Genomic DNA, 12,692 nt, shown 5'->3' on the forward strand with positions numbered 1-12,692 from the left:
TAAAACCCAATGTAATGTGAAGCATAATTATGAGTCATTTTGACTGGCACAGACTTGTTACTTAAATATAAGATTAATTTTCTTTTAAAAAATGATGATGTTGCTCTGACTTTAACTGCTAAAATATATGTTATTTAATATGCACATTTTTTTGTTGTTCTTTGAAAACGTTTTGATTATTGCCAATTAGAGCTGCAACAGTTAATCGGTTTAGTGATTAGTTCTCAGCTAATATATAATTGCAACTACTTTATCAACTGGTTAAATCAGTTTTTCAATAAGTGAAAATTCCAGCTTTTAAAATGACAATATGCCGTGCTTTGCTCACTCCTCTGAGCAGCAAACTGAACATCATTTGGTTGTGGACCAAACAATTAAGACATTTACGGACTTTGGTAAGTTTTCTGGGGGGAAGTTTAAGTCTGCCAGTGATGGGATTTACGTGATCCACTTCACTGTAGTCAATTTTTTATTTTTTATTTTGATAAGGCAACAATCAAAGGGCTTTATCCTTGGGCCAAAGTACTTCAACATTTAACCACATCTCTGCGTGGGCCTGACGAGCAGCACGTTTTTAGAGAAGGAGGAGCCACACTGCCATTTAAATTGACACGCTTGCGCAGTGGTGAACATTTGGGACTTCGAATATCGCTTACACAACCGAGCCTTTTCTTCATTCTGCCTGCATCTCTTCGCCGGTGTGTGGTCACCTACACGCTTCTCATTTTTAATTCCACAGTCCAACAGCGCTTAGGAAATGAGTGGGGACCATTCCCACAGCGAGGACCAGGTGATGTTAAGCATATTTTGTAATGTCATCCCCGGTGAATACCGGGTGCCGCTTCTTGCTGCCGTTTAATTTGCTTGGTTTGAAGAGGGTAACTCAGCTAACAGTCAACACTACCTGCTAGCGCGCGTTAGCCGACTGTGTTTGAAAGCTAACTAATTTTGTCGTTACCAGCGTCTTGACAAGTTTCGCCACATTATCATTTGGGACACTGAGAAAACGGGCTCCCTAGTTGGTATTTAGGTTTATATATGTGGACATAAACTCAAACACAAAGTGGAGCAACGCTACATTTGTGTTAGCATTAGCTATAACCTACGTTAGCTGTAGCTGCTTCGGACGTAGCCGCTAAGCCATATTACCAGCCAGCGTAGCAAGCTAGTCTAGCTAGCGCGAAGCTAACAAACTGTCGCTTTGCCATCAAGCAAGTTCAAAGTTAGTTAGCCGGCTAGTTAGCTAACCTACTACGGAATTTAACACCGATTTGTCTTTGGTTTTTCAGATTGACTGTGGCTCTCGGGTTAATGGTAAGTTTATTACCTTTAAGCTACCAAAAAACGAGGATTTTCCAGTAATTCTGACATGTTTTAACTGATCAAATGCAATGCTACGTTAGTTGTCAGTAGAGGACAGAAATGGCGTCCAGAGACTAAGTCCTCTGTCTCACTCACAAGCGCCTATTGTTCAAAAGGGAGGTCTTGTTAAAGCTTTTCCTTGCATTATTTTGTCGATTGTAGTCGATATTGCCACACAGCGGGAGGTGTTTTGTCAGTTTATCGTATTAGAATGTCTTGTTGGTTAGCTTTTAATGGCACATTTCCCACCTGAAAGTGAGGGTTTGGGGGTTGAGGACTTAGTCTCTGCGCCATTTTCTTTTTCGGTGTAGCGGCCTGACTGTACTGCAAGCTGAACCCAGGCTGTGAAGTGGAGATGGCTGTATGAAGGAGACATGCGAAGGCACTGTGCTTCATTAATATCTCAAGTGGTGGCCAAGAATGCTATAGGTTTTCATACGCGGTGTTCATAGATTAAGATTTTTTTTATTGTGGCCACAGAGACTTCACATTCCCACATGTTGGGAGAAAGATCATTTTAAGTTGGGTCCACATTTCAGCAGTCAGCACCTCAAGTCAGTAACTTTTATTGTCTGTCCTATGGCATTGTATGCAGCGTATTGGTTATTGGTGGTCTTTGTAATGTCTTAAAGTAAAACAAAGTCAGTTTTAGACTCCCTTTTAACTGTTATAACTTGTTTAAGCTTTAGGAAGATGCAGCAGATTAGACATAAAACATACTGATAACTAGGAACAGGTTTTTTTTTTTTTAAGTCAAAGTTTTTGTTATACATTGTTTAAACCCCTGAATCATCTCAGTTCTGTCTAGACTGTTTGGATTGTTTACGCTAGAGATTGTAGCCTGGAGCATTATTGATCTTATCTACAATTTTATTGTTTTTCAATATAATTTAGCCTGTTGTGACACCACTTTATTGGTTTTAATTAATCTGCAGTAAGACCACAATGATTTGTGGCCTTACCTTTTGCTTTTAATTAGATTTAAATAATTATGTGTGCGTTCCTCTCAGACTGGACTAAATGGTTTCAACTACATATTTCAAACAAGGTTGACTTTTAAGCATTCACACATTGACCTGGTTAAAAAATAATCACAATTTTTAAAGATTCAATGCCTATCTGTTTACTGGCACATTATGTACAATATTAACATGCTTTTCAGGGCCGAAGTGCCCTTACAGTGGTTTGACTCGCACAGTACTTTGGCATAAATATAAAAGTAGCACCAATCCAACCCGTCACTTTGGAATAATGGCTGAACAAAGACACCTAGTTATACATAATTAAATTGAGCAATCAGGACCTAGATGTAAGTCTGATTAGAGATTTCTTTAAGATCAGAGCAGTCATCAGAGTTGTCAGCTTGGTACACGTGAGCAGCTTGTTTGTTGTATACTGGCATACCAGAAGAACATAAACAACTTCTGCTGGGCTGTAGCTGTCAGCTCCACTCTTGTCTGGGTCTGAAGCTTTGAGCCCCCTAAAACATGTAGGCTTGATTTTGTGTTTGTTTATGGCAATGTTAGCGTGTCAGCTCTTTAATTTTGACAATTGCCTCTTTTCATTACTTCAGGATGATTTTTTTTTCTGCCTTGACATAGACATTAAAGATAGGTGAAAGCCTATTTTGTCTCTTGCATGTTTCAGCTTGTCATCCTGTTTCATATTGTCTAAAAAAACTTGAGGCTCATTCAGGCAGTAGGAGGTGCTGTGCTATTGTCTAATAAACGTTGTGATTAAAGCCTGCGTGACATGCAGATTATGGTGCATGTACAGACCTTTGTGTAATTATTTAATTTATGTTTTTGAAGACTTGCATGTGTAGACTTTACAGTGCTTTATATGTTTGTCAGATGATAAGAATATTGTCTTTCTTGATTTGTCTACCGTAGCCCCGGGTTGAGGGGAATACTTTCTTTGCCACTTGTGTATACAGTCTTAATGTAGGTTTACAACAATTATCTTTTTTCAGCCAATTGTTGATTCAGTGTCTTGTTCACTTTTGAATACATTACTATTTTCTTCCCAGACTCTCACAAGCATAAAGATAAGTATAAGGACAAGGAACACAAACATAAGGACCACAAGAAGGATAAGGAACGGGAAAAATCTAAGCATGGCAACAGGTATTGTGTGGGTGCTTCCAGGCTCTTTATAAATGCATGTTTCTAGAGAAGACTGTTTAGTGTAGACACAACATGGTTGATTACTGCATTATTTTCAGGATTGAATAGTGGATGCTGAAACTAGCCAAATTAATAGTTGCGCATTTCTCAAACTCTAGCGATCACAAGGACTTCTCCGATAAAAAACACAGAGACAAGGAGAAGGAAAAGATGAAGCACAAAGATGGCAGCACAGACAAATACAAGGATAAGCACAAGGAGAAGAGGAAAGAGGAGAAGGTGAAATACCATGCCAATAACTCATGGAAGCATGCATGTGTGTTGGTGTATTTAATGTTTATAACTTCTACAGTGTTAAATTCTGTCAAACAGGTGTGGCAAGTGGTGGGATCTGTGAGATTATGCCAAATTTGACATCATTGTTTGGGCATATTTTTGTAGTAATATTGTTTTTAGTCATTTAAAATGACTATAATACTCTAGAAAACAATGTTTTGTGTTTTAGCAGAAATAACAGATTGATTTAGCAATGCAAATTAGCAGTTTTATGGGAAATTACATTGGTAATTTGACAAGCCCCAAAAAGCTATTGCGTAGCATTACATTGTGGTAGAAGTGACTACAGTATCTAAATCTGCTACATGTTGTACCCTCCACCACTTACTACCAACCAACCACATTTTATGCAGGAAGTTAAGGAATGTTTGTTCATAAAATCTGCGTTTCTGCCAATTTGTAATTAAGCTTTTATGTAGATATGGTTCTCTTCTGTTTACACTGAAAGGTTTTCCATCTTATTGTGTGAACATTTCAGATGAAGTCCCTCGATGGTAAAGTCAAAAAAGAGAATGGCTTTGCCAGGTATGCCACAACTTCACATTTCTTTTTGAGTGCTATACAGATGCATTTTCATGACGCTCGGTCTAAATTTTACACACTTTTTTTGTCAGCCCTCCGTATGTGAAGTCTGAGCCTGAGGAAGATTTTTACCACTCTCCTAAACATGAGAAGTCTCTAAAAAGAGAACGAGATGATGACTATGAGTAAGCGGTTTATGCCATTAGATTTGTGTTTCCTGGAGTTGTAGCATCTGTAACCAAGGTTTGATCTATCAGACTTGTAACATCAGGTGTTTGTTTCAGCTCTGAATACAAGCCTAAGAAAATAAAGACTGAAAATGACAAGAAGGCCAAGAAAAGGAAACAAGATGAGGTAAGCGGAGAGCAAGTTTGGACTTAGATTTATGATTTTCTGTGGACAAGTGGGGGCAATTTTGGGGGGGATTTTATTAGTACTTCTCTCCAGTGTATTTATCAAGACAAACCTGAACAACTTGGTTTCATCCCAATGTTGATACTGATCATTATTCTTTATTCTTCTGGTAGTTTGGCTGTAAAAGAACTTCAATACTTTCGCTTCCTTTTTTTTAGGATGTCAAGTCCAAAAAGACAAAAAACAAAAAAGGAGAAGTAAGTGATGGAAAAAAGAAAGCGAAGAAAGAGCCAGAGGAGAAGTGGAAATGGTGAGATAATGTCAGCCAGCTATACCATACCTACAGTATATAGTGTGCACGGTGTGGTGATAATTATTTGCATGTTGTTACTGGATTTTAGAATGTCTTCTACTAGTGTATTCAGTCTCTTAATGAATTGCATTATTTGGTTGATTCCAGGTGGGAAGAGGAGAGATACACAGATGGAGTCAAATGGAAGTTCCTGGAACACAAAGGGCCGGTGTTTGCACCTCCTTATGAGCCTCTCCCGAGCAATGTTAAATTTTACTATGATGGTAAGACTGTGTTTTGCACTGAAGTGCTCACCTTTAACATCATCAAGCCTCCTTGAGGGCAGGTGTAAATGTCAGTGGCCGATGCTGCATTTTCATTCTCCCCCTTCTAAATTTCAGGTAAACATATGAAACTCAGCCCAGAAGCAGAGGAGGTGGCAACATTCTTTGCCAAAATGCTGGACCATGAATACACCACAAAGGATATCTTCCGTAAAAATTTCTTTAAAGATTGGAGAAAAGTAGGGAAAAGTGAATAACAGTTGTCATGTTTTTAAAAATCTGTTGGGTCTTGTAATTAGCAGAAGTTTATGTGTTTAAGTATGTTATGTTTTGTTAATACAGGAAATGACTTCAGAAGAAAAAAGTAAGATCACTGACCTGAAGAAGTGCAACTTCACTGAGATGAGTGAATACTTCAAGGCGCAGTCTGAAGCCAGGAAAGCCATGACAAAGGAGGACAAACTGGTCAGTTGTTACATGTGTGTAGTGGGCCAAATGGTATGCTAACTTTAAAGTACTGCTCTTCTCCTGCTTTGTGACTTTTGTTAAAATCACATGTGTGTAAACATTCAGTAGGAAGCAGTGTGCTTAAAGGACATTGGCAGTTTTAGTTGGGGATTGTGAAAAATGTCCATAATTTCCTTTTTAGTAATATTACAATCACAGTGAATGCAACATTTCCCACAGTTTAAATTATTGAAGCCAACAAGATGGAGAAATGTGTTCTTTCTTACTCTTTGTAGAAAATTAAGGAAGAAAACGAGCGCATCTTGCAGGAATATGGCTTCTGTATCATGGACAACCACAGGGAGCGTATTGCTAATTTCCGCATTGAGCCCCCAGGTCTGTTTCGTGGTCGTGGAGACCATCCTAAGATGGGCATGCTCAAACGTCGCATCAGGCCTCAAGACATCATAATCAACTGCAGCAAGTAAATGACGGGTTGCCTTTTTTTTTTTTTTTTTTTTTTTTTTGCTGATTAACTTCTGCATTCCCTGAGTTTAACAAGTAATGTTCTCCACACAGAGACTCCAAGTACCCCGAGCCTCCTCCAGGCACCAAATGGAAAGAAGTTCGTCATGACAACAAGGTGACTTGGCTGGTGTCGTGGACGGAGAACATTCAAGGCTCCATAAAATACATCATGCTGAACCCCAGCTCTAGAATCAAGGTAAGCTGATGGACATGAATGTTTAGACATTGTTCAGAATGGATCTTTAGTCATTCTTCTGTCTGGGACAAACAATTACACAGGATCGTCTGTACAGAGTTTCTGTGGCTTTCACTGGAAGTTCAGACCTTTTTATAATGTGATTTATTTATTCTTTGCTTCGCTAGAATGTAAAAAGTGATACATCGAAAGGGTGTGTTTTCTCATTTCTCAATGCTTCTACCTACAACATGTTGCTCTTTTGTGCAACATCCTTCTGGTTACTTTGACTCAATTGTGCCATGTTTGTGTAAGGTTGATGCACAAACTCGGTCCCTTAAGATATTGATTAGGCTTTCCGCATTTGTTCTTATTGTTTGCAGGGAGAGAAGGATTGGCAGAAGTATGAAACAGCTCGACGACTGAAGAAGTGTGTGGACCGCATCAGAGCCCAGTACCGTGAAGACTGGAAGTCCAAAGAGATGAGAATCAGACAGAGAGCTGTGGCTCTCTATTTCATTGACAAGGTGAGGATCATGATTACTATTGACATTGCCTTGAGTGTGGTTAGAGCTTGAAGGACCTTAATGTAGTGTTACTGCTTTTTAATGACCGTAAGTTGGACGTTGGGTTTAGTGGGTGCTTAAACACTGACTTCAGTAAGGGTAATGTCTTTTATAAGCCGTCTTTAATCCAACTGTTCTGATGTGCACTAGCTGGCTCTGAGAGCGGGTAATGAGAAGGAAGAAGGAGAAACTGCGGACACAGTGGGCTGCTGCTCCCTGAGAGTTGAACACATCAAACTCTATCCAGAGAATGATGGTCAGGAGTATGTGGTAGAGTTTGACTTTCTGGGTAAAGACTCAATTCGCTACTACAACAAAGTCCCTGTGGAGAAAAGGGTAAGGATGATGACCTTCCTGCAATGCAGTCTTTAAGTATACAGACTCTGCATCTGTATTCATGGAATTTTTCTTTTCCAGGTATTTAAAAATCTTCAGTTGTTCATGGAGAACAAAGAGCCTGATGATGACCTGTTTGATCGCCTGAATGTAAGCAGAAATTCATCTGTGGAAGAAATCTAGACTATCCTTATTTAGTTTATACATTTAATTTAGCAGAAAGTATGAAGTACAACTTATTTAGACTGGGGGTTTCTAAACTGATGGCCTCAAAGAACAGCATCCAGTTTTTTAATATTCAAAACTTTTTTGTATATTGATTACACTGTTTTCCTTCAGACTTCTATCCTGAACAAACACCTTCAGGAGCTGATGGACGGGCTGACAGCCAAAGTTTTCCGTACATACAACGCCTCAATCACCCTGCAGCAGCAGCTGAAGGAGCTCACAAACTGTACGTCTCTACCCAAGTTGGCTATTGGCTGTAGAATGCTCTGGAACCAGATTTTACACGGAAATCCTCATTGATTATTCTCCTCTTTAAAAGCAGCCAGTGTTGCCTCTGATATGCTTGTTTTGAATTGCTAATAAGATTTTCATGTGGGTTTTGTCTTGACTACGGTTTGGAGTTATTCTGCAGACTGAAAATTGATCACTGTCTTTCTAGCGGAGGAAAACATTCCAGCCAAGATCTTGTCCTATAACAGGGCCAACAGGGCTGTGGCCATCCTGTGCAACCATCAGAGGGCTCCACCGAAGACATTTGAGAAGTCTATGCAGAACCTGCAGACTAAGGTGAGGATTTGTTTTAATTTTCTGGGCAACAGTGAGTCTCACTTTTTTTGAATTGACTTGAGTTTATATCACACTTTTGCTTTGAGAGTTTTATTGAAATGTGAAACTTGTAACATTGACCTTGAGTTGTCAGTAAAATGTGTATCTTGCTGCTGTAGTCAGATTGTTATTCCTCCTAATGCTTGAATCTTGTTCATTTTGACAGTATGCTCAAAGGGGAATCAGTAATTGCTTTCTTCATTATAGTATCAAAATAGTTTCCTAATGACCTCATTAACAAAATGCTGCAAATATAGAAATTCTGATACAATGTTATGTTGAAACGACACTGAAACACACATTTTGCTGTATTATGGAAATGTTTGAAGAGGATAGATGGTCTTTTTATTCTGTGAGGATTTGATGATTAATGTAGCAGCAATTTGGCACGAATATTTGAATGAGCACAGACTCTGCCCAATTTGTGCATGTCTCATTCTGCCTTGTCATTTTTAATTTCTTAAATTTCACAGAAATTGTATCGGCCTAAATGAAAGATAAGGGGGAGAGAACATCATTTCCCATGAAATGAATGAATGCGTACATCTGTACAAAGCTTCCTCAACGTCACAGCCGGTAAAATGAAACCAGCTGAGCAGCCCACGCTGCGACACTTTGACATTACTACACCCAGTCCTGATTACTTTGTTCATAGTGTGTTTTATCTGAAAGAGCCATTTGGAGAACACTGGATTTCCCTGGTACTAGAGACGCACCAGGATGCTGTTCTTCACTGAAGCAATTAAAACTGAAGCGATTTAACATAATTTTTTGCATTGCAGTATTTATAAAAAAACACCTGTTGTGGTTTCAAGTGACTGTTTTTCCATCCCACCATATCCATTCAAATGTGTGTTTGGCGACTTCACAAAATTTCTGTTGTGTTGGACGTCTGTTTCTCAGTGGGTGTAGCCTCTAACCAGCTGACTGATTCACTGGAGTGATTTGATTCCTCTCTCGTTAGTCTCTGGGAATCATTTTCTGTGATATGTAACATTATGTCCAACACTGTTAGACTCGTCCTTTCACGATTATCTTGTCATGAGCAAGGAATTAATTTTTTTTAGACATGTTTGGTCCCAAAACATGAACATTCTCACTTTTTCTAACGTAATTTCCAGATAATTTGCCCCATTATTATATATTCTGGACAATCTCTGAAACCGTTTGCCGTCATTCTTAGATCGATGCTAAAAGGGACCAGCTTTCTGATGCCAAGAGAGAGCTGAAGAGTGCCAAGGCTGATGCCAAAGTACGGAAAGATGAAAAATCCAAAAAGTAAGTACTTCCAGCAGGGATTTGATCCAGGTGTATCGTTTGTCCACTGGTCTGTTCATCACGCGTTTAACCGCTTGCATGGCCTGTCTCCTTGGTAGGGCGGTAGAGACGAAGAAGAAGGCTGTTCAGAGAATAGAGGAACAACTGATGAAGCTGGAAGTGCAAGCGACTGATCGTGAAGAGAACAAGCAGATTGCTCTGGGCACTTCCAAACTCAACTATCTGGACCCTCGCATTTCTGTGGCTTGGTAAGAGGACGTTCTTCATTGTTTTGAAAAATGACGGTGCCGCTGAAGAATCGCTGCCCTGATTCTTCTAGCTGGACATGATTGCACTGAAACGTTGTCCTCCATCCATCTGAATTTGTCTGCTGTTGTCTTGTAGGTGTAAGAAATGGGGCATTCCTGTTGAGAAGATCTACAACAAAACCCAGCGTGAGAAGTTTGCCTGGGCCATCGACATGGCAGACGAAGACTTTGAATTTTAAATCCCAGTTTTTGGTTTTAACTATGATACACATTTTTTTATTGGATACTTGTTTTTTTTTTTAGCTTAACAGAATTTTGCTCGATGGCCAGACGTGACAAGGAGTTTTAAAACGATTTTAGCAGGAAAACACCGGTGACATGGTAAGACAAGATGAGGCCATTTTTGAAGTGACAGGAGGGTGTTGTGGATAGTCCAAACATCTGATCTGAGATCAGGCAAAAGGCTGAACTACACCCACAACTGAGAATCGAGGCATAGTCCGTGTAATTTGAAGACCCTTTTTCCTTTTGTCTCTGTCCCTCCTCAGGGACTAAACCTGACAATGCCTGAACTTTGAACTCTGTGGTCCTATAGCTACTGTATTAAGCAAAAACAAAAATGCTTTGTATCATTTTATTTTCTTTGTTCACTCACTCTGTATTTTAGCCCTCTCATGTATTATTAATGAATTCTATATTTTGATAGACAGAGTAAAATCAAATGAATTCCTTAACTACACCCACGCGCCTTTCGAGGAAATGGAAATGTGAGCGTTTGTGTGTCTGCGCGTGCATGTGTGTGTGAGGGGCTCGACCACGATAGCTGTCTGTTTGGGGAATATTTTAAACTGGACTATGTTGAATTGTTGAGCATGAAAGAGGATGTCTGGGCAGGCAAAGGGGGGGGAAATACTGCAACCATGTCAATATTTACTTAAGCAAGCAGAATGTGAATATTTTGTTTTACATCCTCTATCAGGGACTTCTTTTTCAGTGTAAATGTGAACCAATCATTTTTATCCTCTTGAGTTGCAAGCATCCTCTGAATCTCTCTGCATAGCCCTGTCTACATCTGATTTTAACTTAATTTAAGAATTGTTCCAAGGAAAAAAAAAAACTCCCATATCTGTTACTTGAAGACAATGCTATAGTAATGTATTTAAAGTCAGTAAATGGATGGTGTTTTTCCTCCCAGCAGGGTGTGAGGGATATCAATTTTGCCAAAAAAAATCACCAAACTGTTACAATTTAGGCAGGTTTTTAATTGTGTATTGATTGAGGATAAAGTAATGTAACATTTAATGTGAATTATCAGCTCATTTTATTCCACTCTGTTCCACTTTTATGATAGGAAAGTTGATGTAAGTAGCTGTAAAGTCAACATCCTATTCCTGTTTTACCTTTTTGTTATAGCCTTTGATCATGTTTTTGAGTTTTAAGCTCATTGTAGGTTGTAAAAATGAATAAAACCCAACAGGTAAATATGCAGTGTACTTGTCATTTATTTTTCTTGTAATTCATGTCAGTTTCTCATCTTTAGCACTTTCAGAGACACCAGGGTTCCTTTTGACTGAATTGTCAAAACAGACTTTCTCCCTGAGCAGAGGGCCCCCAAGTGGCACAGCTGCCTGTTGCTTTTGGATGAGGATTCTTGGAGAAAGGTTTGACAGAGTTACAGTCCTAACATTTACATTGTCAAATGTTTTTAATGTCTTAAAATGGCAAGATGGGCCCAGACTTACTCAAAAAAGTAGAACATTTTATGAAAGATTAAACAAAATTTAAAGAGCAACACTTCCAAGAACTGAATAATCTTTAAAATCAAACGGCTCTCCAAGAAACACTTTGTCATGAGTCGGAAAAACAAACTGGTGTGACTGGATTTAATGCAACCATGTGCATTCCTGAGGAGTGCTGTTCCTTTCTTTGGAAACATCTGGAAGGCCCCTTACTTTGCCCACAGTGCACATCCTTCATTAAATCCACCATCTGAATAGCTTGCTTTATTCCTCACAGAGTAAATGAATAGGTTACTCTGCCTTTGCAACAGTTGCTTGCCATGGAAACACCAGCGTTTTTGTATCAGCTCTAAATGCACTTTCATCTTTTTACCAGCAGGTGAGGCTGTGAGCTTTTCCTCCAAACCCGGCGTTCCTGCTTTCACATTCATCACACTGAAGAATTTCACTGTTATCCACGTTGGATTTCACATGCAGTCAGGGGTGGACTGGCCATCTGGCATACCGGGCACTGTCCCGGTGGGCCGGTGTCCAGTGGGGCTGGTCAGCAGGTTCCCCCGGACCTGTAATCAGTAAATTGTAATGATATTTGAAATTTCACGGGTCGCTTCTATTATCCCAGCGCAGCTTTTCCAGTGTTTACGTCGTTGGTTAATTGCTCAGGAAACACACAGACCAATTACATATGAATTCAGGCATCCCACGTGACGCTACTCAGCCAATGAAATCTCTGCAATGCAGCCGCTAAGCAAGCTCAGCGTTCAGAAAACAGTTTAGAGGCAAAGGACATACAAGAGGACAGAGTAGATAGAAAGACAAATAACGCGACACCGAGAAGAAAGTAGCCCTGCACATGTTGATTAAACATACAGTAATGAGGTAGTTTTCTCAACTATGAATATAATCCAAACTAAATATCGTACCAGACTGACCAATGAGCTCCAAATATGTTTGAGAACGACCCTGACACCATTCAGACCACGATTCAAAATACTGACACGACAACCTGCAGCTCAGTTCTCCCATTAAGCGGCAGGGATATAAGGTGAGAGATATAAGATGGGAAAAAAATGTGAAAGTGTTCATCTTCCGTGGGGACACGGGGGACATTTACTGATTGGTGCTGTTTTTAATGAACTTTATGTTCAACTTCAGAGTCAGATATAATGTGAGCAGTGAACCCCAGGAGTTGGTGGAGTTTATTTGTGTGTGTGTTGACCAGAGAAGAGAGTTAGCATCCAGTAAATATTAGCTTTAATGTGAAT

At 39.5% G+C, this 12,692-nt stretch overlaps 1 protein-coding gene across 2 annotated transcripts; it reads left to right on the forward strand.

Moving 5' to 3' along the window:
- The first annotated feature begins 624 nt into the window (after positions 1-624).
- Positions 625-11,172, forward strand: top1a (DNA topoisomerase Ia). Of its 2 annotated transcripts, XM_022189371.2 has the most exons (21): positions 625-790; positions 1,290-1,314; positions 3,392-3,488; positions 3,647-3,767; positions 4,303-4,349; positions 4,439-4,531; positions 4,631-4,700; positions 4,919-5,010; positions 5,161-5,276; positions 5,394-5,515; positions 5,619-5,741; positions 6,020-6,207; positions 6,303-6,447; positions 6,810-6,953; positions 7,143-7,328; positions 7,410-7,478; positions 7,668-7,782; positions 7,996-8,123; positions 9,346-9,440; positions 9,539-9,688; positions 9,825-11,172. In XM_022189371.2, the coding sequence occupies exons 1-21, from the start codon at positions 758-760 to the stop codon at positions 9,925-9,927; spliced, it is 2,262 nt and encodes a 753-aa protein (XP_022045063.1). In that variant the 5' UTR covers positions 625-757; the 3' UTR covers positions 9,928-11,172. The 2 variants fall into 2 exon arrangements, with proteins under 2 accessions (XP_022045063.1, XP_051804362.1); XM_051948402.1 differs by lacking the exons at positions 625-790; positions 1,290-1,314 and adding an exon at positions 3,249-3,305.
- Positions 11,173-12,692: the final 1,520 nt, after the last annotated feature.

Source organism: Acanthochromis polyacanthus, chromosome 5 (assembly GCF_021347895.1).
Source record: "Acanthochromis polyacanthus isolate Apoly-LR-REF ecotype Palm Island chromosome 5, KAUST_Apoly_ChrSc, whole genome shotgun sequence".
NCBI lineage: Eukaryota > Metazoa > Chordata > Actinopteri > Pomacentridae > Acanthochromis > Acanthochromis polyacanthus.

Excerpts from the sequence above, each read along its gene's own strand:
- top1a (XM_022189371.2), top strand. The coding sequence starts at position 758 with ATGAGTGGGGACCATTCCCACAGCGAGGACCAG. Across the intron at positions 7,329-7,409 it reads AAGTCCCTGTGGAGAAAAGG|GTATTTAAAAATCTTCAGTT; the intron begins GTAAGGATGATG and ends TTTCTTTTCCAG. Across the intron at positions 8,124-9,345 it reads TGCAGAACCTGCAGACTAAG|ATCGATGCTAAAAGGGACCA; the intron begins GTGAGGATTTGT and ends CGTCATTCTTAG.